At 38.8% G+C, this 12174-nt stretch overlaps 1 protein-coding gene across 2 annotated transcripts in view; it reads right to left on the bottom strand.

The window, feature by feature from the left end:
- The window catches only part of LOC143360897 (glutamate receptor ionotropic, kainate 2), a 310952-nt gene that overhangs the window by 7805 nt on the left and 290973 nt on the right, over positions 1–12174 (bottom strand). Inside the window, exons 13-16 of one of the 2 annotated variants that reach the window (XM_076800075.1) lie at positions 4849–5106; positions 1511–1708; positions 688–913; positions 435–599 (exon numbers count right to left, since the gene is read on the bottom strand). In XM_076800075.1, the coding sequence (XP_076656190.1) occupies positions 435–599; positions 688–913; positions 1511–1708; positions 4849–5106 (847 nt within the window). Of the gene's footprint in view, positions 1–434; positions 600–687; positions 914–1510; positions 1709–4848; positions 5122–12174 lie in introns of both variants that reach the window. The other variant, XM_076800074.1, reaches the window with a different exon arrangement.

Below are 12174 nucleotides of genomic sequence, written 5' to 3' on the forward strand. Positions count from 1 at the left end.
CACAGTTAACTGGTTAAAATGATTGAATTTGTTGAATTGGTTGAATTTGTCTTTACATTAGCCACAGTGTTACACCAATCAAAATACGTCGTTCCATAAAAAAGAAACGACGATGACCTTGCAATATCAGAAAATATGACCTAGAGAAAAAAAAACTTTCCGTCACAATAATTGCCCTACTGAACCAAACATTGTGAAAGTCTTAGGTGCCTCACGTTGTGACAAAAAATGGGTAGATCAAACGCAGAACAGATTGAACATAAAAGAAATTAAAAATTCTCTTCCATTATTTTGGTCTCGCTACAATTATTTAAAAAAGTATGTCTGTATAACTACTGTATCTTGCAATCAGTGCAGACAACTTTTATTTTGCATTAAAATCCGCAGTCTACTGTTGATAACCAATTGTGCTGCACTTTTTGATGGACACTCGCCTATGTTGTCAACTCCCAGGGAGTTGGCCTTGCTCTCCTTGCCCTTCTCAGTCCTCATGCAAGTGTCGCCGGGACTCTTCCACCATTTGTCGTACAGCATCTGAATCTCGCCCTTCTCTTGCAGCTCCAGTATCGCCAGCGAAATTTTGTCTCTCCAGGGTGAGCCTGCGGAAGAAGAGCCATTTGTCACCGTCTGTACAATTCACCGAAGAATAAAGGAGAATTAAGAAATCAAAGAAGCTATTTGATTTACCCATAGGCGTGGCAATCCCGTAACCCTTGCTGTCCAGAAGTCCACCGATTTGGGTTAAATTGCAATCTCGTTGCACGATGTAATCCAGCATGGTTGACTCCATCAGAAAAGCATAATCACCTTGGAGAACTCTTTGAATCCCTTCTTCGTAGGTCGGGACAAACACCGATGGCTTCTTGTTCTCCATGAACCGCCACATTTTCTTGTACGTCTCGATCATCGAGTCCTTCGAGCATTTATAGAAATAGAGATCATTATGTTGAAAATTGGAACAGTAACTACCCACATGTCGTATGGAAATTATTGCAAGCTTTGTTTTTTTCGGAAAACAATTAGCGTGCAGGCGTTCAGGGTCGAGTCTTTTCCATTTAGTCGTTTAGTCTTGGATTTTTAAAAAACTTAGAGGAATAATGTAGTTACTAAGCTGAATGTATTTTTAAAGGTGGTTTTTAAATTTGGAAATATACTTAAAAAATAGTAAAAGAAGCTATTAAATAAACAAAAAGTACGGTACATTATGCACCATTAAAAAAGATTACTTGTTAATATTCTACACCCCAAATATCACTTCAATATCTCTAATAGTTTAGAAGTTATACCAAAATGTCACTAAATTTCGCGTTTTAGACCAATGCGGCGTCGAGCTCGAACAGCTGAGTCCAAAACGAAGGCCTGGGGCAAGAAGTTTATGATAGCAGCATAAGAAATAGACTGTTATGATCTGAAATAGATCGCATCATCGAACTTACCGACAATACTCGTTAAAAAATCTTGAACAGGTTATAATGAATCGTTTTTGCAAAGGGACGTTTATTCGACGTACCCTGAAGAATGTCATGGTGCTACCACTGTCCAGGGTTCCATAGGCAATGTCAGTCTGACCAGCAAGATCCTCAGCGTTCTCGATCGGCGTTATCATCCTCTCGACAGTGAGGAACGCAGCGAGATTGGCAGTGTACGAGGAGATGATTATCAGAGTGAAGAACCACCAGATGCCACCGACGATCCTCGTGCTGGCTGCCTGATGATCAACGATGACAACGGTAACCATTGACAAACTCGAAGGAACTAACAAGGGAACATATTCAGATGCGAAAATCCGATTTTGATGAAACTTATGGGAGCTTCTAGTTCTTTGAAAAATATTTGACACGTATTTTTTTTTATCGGCAGACATCCACTTTGAAGGGGTGAAAACAGCCCTCAAAGTTGGGGTTCAAAACCACATTTTTTGAGATATCTCGGAAACCAGAGATCGAAAAAATTTGAATTTTTTTTTAAATTGTGTGTTTTTCTAGAGAACTATAATATAGTATCAAGAAAAACGACGAAACTCGTTACCCGCCATCATAGTAACCATTTAACAGATTTGACCGCAGCAGCAGACGATTTTGTGTGTCATGTGAAAGGGTATTTTGAAAATTATGGCGCAAGCAATATTTTCAATAGTGATCAAAGTGGGTTCCAGTTGGAATTGCACTCTGGTCGAACACTTTCACACAAAGGTGAAAAAGAAACGGGTGCTCTTGTCCAATCCATATCGTTAACAACTCACAGCTACTCTATCCAGCCCACAATTTCAGCTGATGGACAGTTGCTATCGCCATTGTATATTGTTTTGAAAGGAGTCAAAGGGCAGTTAGGACCTCGTGTACGAAGAAGTGTGTTCACGGCACCTAATGTCCATATTGAAGCTTCCACATGGGGTAAACCAACGAAAGAATTATTTAGAACGTGGTTGACTGAAGTATTTCACGCTGCTACCTGCGCCACCTTCTTTAGCTACTAATAAAACAATAAACGACACATAACCCAGTGGTATTGTTTAAAATACTATACACGTTTATACTAAATGCTTATATTTCGATGAAACAAGCCAGAATTCCTTCCTACGCACGCCAGGTGCAAGACTATCTTCCATTATGCATAATTATTGTTAAATGGCAAAAAAAAAGAAAATCCTGAAACATGTATCCCCTATTTTGGATCAAAGATCACACACCCAAGTTTACATTAAAATGAACTAACAATAAATAAAGGAAACTGCAAAAAAAAAATCAAAATTTTAATATATTGTTTAAACAAAAAACTTTTGTTAAAATTTTCTTGTGCGACTACATTTCCCATTGAAAAACACACAATTTAAAAAAAATTCAAATTTTTTCGATCTCTGGTTTCCGAGATATCTCAAAAAATGTGGTTTTGAACCCCAACTTTGAGGGCTGTTTTCACCCCTTCAAAGTGGATGTCTGCCGATAAAAAAAAATACGTGTCAAATATTTTTCAAAGAACTAGAAGCTCCCATAAGTTTCATCAAAATCGGATTTTCGCATCTGAATATGTTCCCTTGTAAGTTTGATTGATTCTTTGGGATACCAATGAACGCGTTTGACATATCAGTGATTACTCTATAGCAATCAAAGTTTAAACAATCGAATAATCTTTCATGTAAAAAGCATTGCTTTAAGAATATTAATTAGTCCCTTTGTTGTTTGGAACAATGGCCCGAGTATAGGGAAAACATAAAGGGATCACATGAGAGTTCGGATAAGCGAGGTGTCATTGTCTCGTGGATTAAACGAGTATATGCGATCCTACTTGTGTCGTGTTGGGTATTATTTTAACCGGGAAAGTGTCGGGAATGTGTTCGTAAATGTTTCATTGAAAAATGATTAGAAATAACAAAGTTATAATAACTTTTGTGTTCGATGCTGACTTTTCGGTCCCGAATGATTCATATGTATCAAGATATTACTGTAGAGAAGATGTTCAAGTATGGTGCATGTTTCTGACGCCGTATGCAAAAATGTTTACAAACAAAAGGAATTAGAAAAGTTAAAGTGGATGAGAAATGGAAATAGTCGAGGGCGACTTTCGAGTGAAGTACTGCCACTCTCTCCTTTATCTCTCTTGTTTACTACAATAAATGAACTTTCTAGACTAGATGGCGGATTTCATGCTTTTATGACAAAAATGGGTAAGTCAAACACAAAACAGGAGAATTTAATGTTACCGGTATACTGTTAGAATTCTTACAAGGCCAAGGGTAGTCACGTGACTTTTTCAGAGTCAGCAGGTCTTAAGTTCTGTGACTGAACTAGTCACATTTTTTGCTCTGCATTGTCGACATCATGAATTCTGACGCCAGAAACGTGCTTCAAGCTTTTGGCTTTATTCCGCAGAGAATCAAGACAAAATATAGCTCAATTGGTAGCTGCAGATATTTTCTAGCGCGCGTTACTCTCGATTTCATCCAGAAAAGTCATCCAATGGCATAAAAATGCTTGGATTCCACCGTATGCATATCGTCAATTTTTATAACGCTTATATTACCAAATATCTGCATAATCTCGTCAGCTCATAACTAGATTGAACCTTTCTCTTTCGAATGAGCCCTTTCACAGCGAAAAATATTCTCACATAAGGACGAAAAGTTGAGGCACGTGAAACCATTTTTCGCCTATTTTTGTCGGTAACGTGGTCACTCTACCTTATCGTGAATTACGATGTAACTCTCTTTTGTTGTAACTGACGCAGAAAAGTTTGTATTTCGCGTAAAGGTCCGCAGTCTGGCATTGACTTTCTTAAAAAGGAAAGTGATCGACAAATCAGCCGAGCCAGGTTTAAAAGTGCTGTCCGTTAAGGGGGCCGGCAGGCATTTGGCCTTGACTGTCACGCTATGTTATCCTGTGCCTTTTTTCTAGACATTTTACGTCTTAAATAAGTAAGTAATCAATTAAAAATGCATACCACCGTGTTTGTACATGTCTTTGCTACGTCTGTATAGAGCCTTTTTTTCGATACGAACACTAAATCTCTCGAAATTAAGAGAATCTTTCAGTGGCAGCCATCTTGTGACGTCATACTTGCTTCAGAATTCGAATTTTCTGCCGAATATTATAAATTACTCCACGATGAGGTAGAAATTCGCAATTTGGGCTCCATACAGACGTAGATTGGACTTTTAGGAAACACAATTGACCACTTCTAAACTGCTCATTGCAATATTGAAGCGGCAGTTTGTCTGGATTTTGACCCTTGCATACGTATATGGATTTCAAACCATGCCGGCCCCCTTAACGGTGCCGACACGCGTGTACTTTGAACGTTTATTAGACGGGCCGCGCGAAAGCGTCTAATTTGCGGGAGCCGATTAATTACCTTAGGGTTGAGGTCGCTGCCCTGCTGCATCAGGGTGCCAATGGTGAACCAGAAGCTGTTGGCCAGTGAGAACTGGTTCTCGACAACCTCGGAGCCAACGTGACAAGGATGCGGATTGTTCCATTCGTACGGGCTGAATCGCGCTACCACGAACATCGTTACCGAGACAAGAACGTACGCTGCCAAAACGTACAGCCAAATCTCGATTGCCAGCGGGTTCATGAACGAGAAGAGACGGGCCGGGTGGCTGGTCGGCACCTGGAATTTCAGATCCTGCGAATCACTTTACGTGTTAATTAAAATACCGACCTGACAAGATGGAATTCATCGGAGTCGAACACTGCGAAACAGTAAGTCCATTTTACTGTTTCTGTCATAAATGCATAAAACCGGCAGTCTATTAATCATCATTTTGAGAACACTGTGTCACGCAGCACGGTAGCTTCTCAATTATTTTCAATTAGACGGAATTCCATATTTGTAATGTTCTCCTGTTATTGTATTTTTCAGAGCCCGTAAACAGTGTAGTAACAATATACAGGGTGTTCACGCTATTACTAGCCAGCGTTTTTCTTGTAAATAGTAAATATTAGAAAAATATGAAAGCGGAAAGACCGTAGTACCGTTTTTTATACGCAACACAATGGCGTATGTAATTTTGTTGTGTTTATACTATTTTGTTAGATACGAAGGTGACCTTCAATTTTTTAAATGGAATGCTGTATATTTTTGTATATCACATGAAAGCGTGTGTCTGGACGAATTCATCCGTAGACTGCACAGTGACCTCCAAGGTCATGCAGGGTCAGAAATGGAAGAAACATTTTGAATATTTCATACCAATGTGTTTACAAGTATTCTTTATTGGTGAGGCTACAGTAAATGTTCAATGCGACTCCCTTGTGCGTGAATGCACATTTCGGCTCTATTACATTTTTGCTAACTTCCTCTAATGTAGGAATAAATATCTGCATAATCCAGAATCTCTGCAAAAAGATTCAGAAGATACAATTTTTTTTATTTAACAACCAAGGCAGATATGTATAAAATGGCAAAACAAATTCTAAGCAATTCAGTTTTAGAAAAATTGAATACTGAATTGAGTAATGAGTTTCTTGTTATTAAAGAAGAAATATCTAAAAGAAGAGAAGATTGTTGTATCCCTTATAAAATATCTGCATAATCCAGAATCTCTGCAAAAAGATTCAGAAGATACAATTTTTTTTATTTAACATCCAAGGCAGATATGTATAAAATGGCAAAACAAATTCTAAGCAGACTTTTTGGAAAATATAACAATGATTCTTATGAAAATAGTGAAAAAGTTTCAGATTCTCAGAATGAGGAACTATCACTGGAAGAACAGTTAGAATTAGAAATTGCAGGTAGCCTTCAAGAATTTAGTGTCAAGAGTTTAGCGGCAGAAGAAAATAAATTCCGAACTCTAACAAAGGAATTCCAAATTTTTGAGTCCACTGAAAAAAGGACAATCTTCAGCAACTTTTGGATGTTCTGTATACGATAAAGCCAACATCCACACAAAATGAAAGAAATTTTTCTACGACTACAGATTTTGTTACAAAAAAAAAAAGAAGTAGATTTTCTGATTCTACATTAGACACATTATACTTCTTAAGAAGTATAGTTTTAACTATTATTAAGAAGTATAGTTTCACTTTATAAAAGTTTGGTAAAAGTTTCCCAATATTTTTTTATTTTATTAAAAATTCTCGAGAATTCTCGAGAAATACAGTCTTATTTCTCATTTCTCGAGAAATGAAAAATAATCAATCATTTCTCGAGAACACTCTGAATATGAATGACACCATCATCTGATTCGTATGAATGAGGAATACTTGTAAACACATTGGTATGAAATATTCAAAACGTTTCTTCCATTTCTGACCTTGCATGACCTTGGAGGTCACTGGGCAGTCTACGGACGAATTCGTCTAGACACACGCTTTCATGTGTTTTCCAAAATATACAGCATTCCATTTAAAAAATTGAAGGTCACCTTCGTATCTGACCAAATAGTATAAACGCAAAAAAAAAAATTACATACGCCATTGTGTTGCGTATAAAAAACGGTACTACGGTTTTTCCGCATTCATATTTTTCTAATATTTACTATTTACAAGAAAAACGCTGACTGGTAATACCGCGAACACCCTGTATGTCAGCTCCCGCAACAGCGAAAACAGAGTCACCGGATGGAGCACGAGCGGTGGAATAACAGCGAAACGATCGAGATTATGAGAATCTGTGACTGACGAACAACCACACGGATAATATGCATTATTTACGTCGTTTTTCGCGGGAAATGCATTACCGCGCTGCCTCATTTACGCGCTTGTCGTAAATTTCGCGATGTATTTGATCCACAACGTGGCTTGATACCGAAATTTCGCCGGCACGTAATCTCTTCTGTCTACCAAGCGGGATTTACGAGGTAGCTTCTATTTTTCGTTACGCTTCGCCGTTGTTGCCGGAAGTTATGATCTCGGGGAGCAATTGAACGAAAGTTATTCGCGTTCCTTTAATCGGGCACTTTTTTCTCGTTCCTGGGATGCATCATTAACTTATGTACACGGTCGGGAAACAAAATTACATTCACTATGGGAAAACCAGTAGAAATTCGAGATAGGTATCCAACTGTTCTTCCAGGATTACAAAGAAAATATAAATGGTTTGTATACGCCTTCGTCGTCGTTCAATCGATACACGTTTCATATAAATATTTTATTTACGTGTTTCGCGAGTAAATATTCTTGGTAATCTCGCGATTCATTGCATGAATCGGTACAAAAATCTAGTTCTGTAGCTAGTATAATTGTTCTATCAACAAAATACGGTGTTTACTCGATATATGTCCAATACACGGGTCTAGCCAGGGACATAGATCGGCCAGGAGATGCTATTCGCAACAGTGGTGATAGTTCTGGGACTTTTATCGGCTAGGAATTTGGGACGTGTATAGAGTAAACACTGTAGTTTCAAGTCCCTTTGACGAGTTCGGATAAGCGAGGTTCTACTTTATCGTGGATTACACGGGCAAATACGGTCCGAATTGCATCGTGTTGGGTGTCATTTTAATCAGAGAAGAGTGAGGAAGGTGTCGGTGAAAGTTTCATAAGGACATAATTAAAAACGCAAGAGTTGTGCCTTAAAAATGGATGTTGCCCTGTCGATACGCTGGTGTCGTTTTACTTTCGATCTAGCTAAGACAATCTCGGTGAAAGGTAAAAAAAAATAAAGAAAATGATACACGATCTAAGTGAAATTTTGATCCTCAAAATGGTGTTTTTCTTTCGCCCAGTTTATGAAAAATGCAGACAAATAAACGCGAGAGTGTACGTTACACTTTTCTTTGCCAAAGAATTCCGATAAACATTTTGTGAGAGCAATATGGCGGACTCGAGGCAGGTTCTTGGTCGTTTCATAAACGTTTTCAGTGGCATAGTGATGAGTCCGTGTAACAGACTGTAATGTCTCAGTGCTTTGATAGGGACGCGACAGGTGTGCCGCATCCCGCCGGACGATCAATTACGATATCGAATAATTAAAGGATATTTGGAGCGAAGACAGTGGCGACACTGATTGCAATTAAGCGGGAGCATTACACTAATTAGAGAGTTCGCTGGTTGGCACTCTGCACAGGGGCCGGATATTGCGAAGATTCTCGTTCGCGAGATTCGTTTCAAACTCTCGGACAATCATCCGCACTCGTCCTTTGCGTTCGAATTCTTCTCAGTGACCTCGGAATGCAATTTACATGCACATTAGACTCCAGTATTTGCAATAAAATGCGGAAAAGTCTGAGATTCTTAAAGAATCTTCGACCTAAAAACAATACATTGTTCGAGACTGGTACTGCACAGTTTTTTAAAATATTCATAAAGTTTTCATCCCGTGTATTACGTTGTTGCAATTTTTCTCGCGGTTAGTGCATGCAAAAATGCAACGAAATAAAAATATTAATCGAGGTTAATGGCCCTTGAGATTAAGTTTTATAGGAGTTTCCTAAACTTTGTGTCACATCTGGTAACTTTTTACCGCATTCTTGCTGGTTTTCTTCTCTTTTTGTTTTCCTGTTGAACGCATAATGCAATGTTGTAATATCTGCAGTTCAAGGGAAATAATTTCATTTTCTAGCTTACGTTTAAGATAGAAAACGTATGTATCCGCGCAAGCTAATAAATAGCGAGCGAAATAGCTTCCAAACGATAGACGGCAGCTTCATTTTGACGTTATTGTTTTCAGCGTGTTACTAACGAACTATTAATTAATTTCGCAGGAATGGAGAGGAGATGGGACACTGCGGAGAGCCACGAGATTGAAATAAATCCCGAGCGAATTAGTAATTATCGCATTGTGAAAACGGGACGAGCTTAATTGCTGTTTCATCGTGCGTAAAACTGTGCCATTATGTCGGCACGGTATCGCGAAATCGAAATGATCGCGTCAACGTGGTATATTCACCAAAGATTAAATTCAGGGTGGCCCACATAACTCTGAACAGCTCAATATCTCGAAAAAACTATGCCATCGATTTTAAAGTTCTTAGTCTTAAATTGCATGGAACTGAAGGGCCTTTCTGACTACATAAACGTGAAGTGGCCTCCCTTCCCCTTTAACGGGGGAGGGGAGGTACCTTTGTAATTTTAAATGGAACCCCCTATAAAATGTTACATATTTAGATTCTACCTGAAAAAACGAGTCAATTTTGTCTGAAACATTTTTTTGTCAGATACTTCCATGATGAGATATAACAGTTTGAAGTTTCGAGTTGTAGGTACTTGAAGCGCTCGGAAATAGCGTTATGGAATTATACGCGCTTGAGTCCTTTGCTTATTCATGAAGAAACACAAACAATAATATTTACAATTCTTGAGTTTGACTCACTTATCTATGAAAACGTTTTCAGTTTAGAGCTGTTATTCAAGCAGTAACATTGTGATTATGGCTACTTTTGACACAGAAGTGAATATGTTATTAACGTTAGGTGAATGCCAAAAAAATTGTCGGCGTGCAGCAGTGATGTTTTTTGAACGTTATGGGATCAAAAAATGTCATGCAACATTTCATAATTTAGAAAAGCGGCTTAGTAAAGCTGTCACTAATGAAAATAATAGTGCCAGTATTCTTGCTGCAATTACATTAAATCCTCATATTAGTCAACGTACACTTGCACAAACATCACATATTAGTCGTTCATCAATTCAACGAATTTTGAAACGGCAAAAGTATCATCCATATCACATGGTTTTATCACAAGAGCTTTCGATAGCAGATTACGATCACCGCGTAAGATTTTGTGAGTGGCTGCAGGGTGTTGTGGAAAATGACTTTTTGTGCAAAATACTTTTTTCCGATGAGGCCACTTTTATGAATTCAGGGCATGTAAATAGACATAATCTGCATTATTGGGCCGTGGAAAACCCAAATTGGATGCGATGTGTTCCCTTTCAACATCGATGGTCTTTAAATGTTTGGTGTGGCCTAATAGGAGGTTTTGTGATTGGACCTTATTTTTTTCAAGAAACTGTAACATCTGCAAGTTATTGTGATTTCTTAAAAAATCATTTGCCTGCGCTTTTGGAAGATGTGCCACTGCACGTTAGAAGAGAAATGTGGTTCCAACAAGACGACGCTCCTCCACATTTTGCAATCATCACCAGGCAATTTTTGAACGAAAAATTTGGGAACAAATGGATAGGTCGTGGGGGACCTCGTCAATGGCCTCCTCGATCCCCCGATGTAACACCATTAGATTTTTTCTTATGGGGATATGTAAAGGACAAAGTTATGTTTGAACCACCGACGACAAAAGAGGATATGAAACAAAGAATACGTGACGCTTGCGCTTCAGTGACTCCCGAAATGTTAAAAAATGTTAGAACAACTTTGATGTTTCGAGTAAATAAATGTTTACATGCCCGTGGTGGACATTTTGAACATTTAATTTAAAGTACATTTTATTTCTTCACGAATAAGCAAAGGACTCTACGCGTATAATTCCATAACGCTATTTCCGAGCGCTTCGAGTACCTACAACTCGAAACTTCAAACTGTTATATCTCATCATGGAAGTATCTGACAAAAAAATGTTTCAGACAAAATTGACTCGTTTTTTTCAGGTAGAATCTAAATATGTAACATTTTATAGGGGGTTCCATTTAAAATTACAAAGGTACCTCCCCTCCCTCGTTAAAGGGGAAGGGAGGCCACTTCACGTTTATGTAGTCAGAAAGGCCCTCCAGTTCCATGCAATTTAAGACTAAGAACTTTAAAATCGATGGCATAGTTTTCGAGATATTGAGCTGTTCAGAGTTATGTGGGCCACCCTGTATATGAAGACCTGACTTATTTCGCGAATGGACGCGTCGTAGATCTTAGTGAACAAATAATGAAACAAACGTACAATGTGACCAATCATTAAAAATTGCGCAGAAAGGCAGACCTAACTGCCCAAACAATTAATCAATGCTTCGGGCGAAGTCCATAATAAAAATACAGTGAACCCAGGATATAGGTCGGCGAGGCTTCTACGTTAAATGTCGCGGAACTATACCCACTACAGCGGGGTCTACCCCGTGAGATTCCACGGCATGCACATCGTCAATTTTTGGCCTACTTCTAACGCTTATATTACCAAATATCTGCATAATCTCGTCAGCTCATAACTAGATTGAACCTTCCCCTTTCGAATGAGCCCTTTCCCAGCGAAAAATATTCTCACATAAGGACGAAAAGTCGAGGCACGTGAAACCATTTTTCGCCTATTTTTGTCGGTAACGTGGTCACTCTACCTTATCGCGAATCCACGGAGTCTTGGCTTCTAAGGGACGTCAAGACTTGTGCAGCTGACATAAAACGCGGACTCACTGTACTAAGCTCAATAATGAATAAAAATAAAATTTGGAGGACACTTGGCGGAAGAATAGAGAATTTTAGAAAGGACCTAGTAGGATACTCCATAATCTGAACACTGCACCACTCAAGGATTAATTCCCCCACTTTTGGCAAGCTCGTGCGACCGAACAAGAAATTCTTCCGCGACTGTAGTCGTTGTTTTTTATTTTTTTTGCGTGTCGATGACGAAACCGAGAACGATTTTTATCTCTATATCGCTTGTTCCTCGAGAAAACAGAAGGAACGGGACGCAGAAAATTGTGAAACGAGAAGAGAAACGGCGGAAAAGTGGAACTGGCACAGTCGTCTCGTAAATTTGGCCGAGCGAAACGCCCGATTGAGTTTTCTATCGATACCCGGCGCAAATAGAAGGCGAAACGTGGAAACGAACCTGAAACTCCGCGAAGCACG

The sequence above is a fragment of the Halictus rubicundus genome, chromosome 14, assembly GCF_050948215.1.
Source record: "Halictus rubicundus isolate RS-2024b chromosome 14, iyHalRubi1_principal, whole genome shotgun sequence".
Taxonomy (NCBI): domain Eukaryota; kingdom Metazoa; phylum Arthropoda; class Insecta; order Hymenoptera; family Halictidae; genus Halictus; species Halictus rubicundus.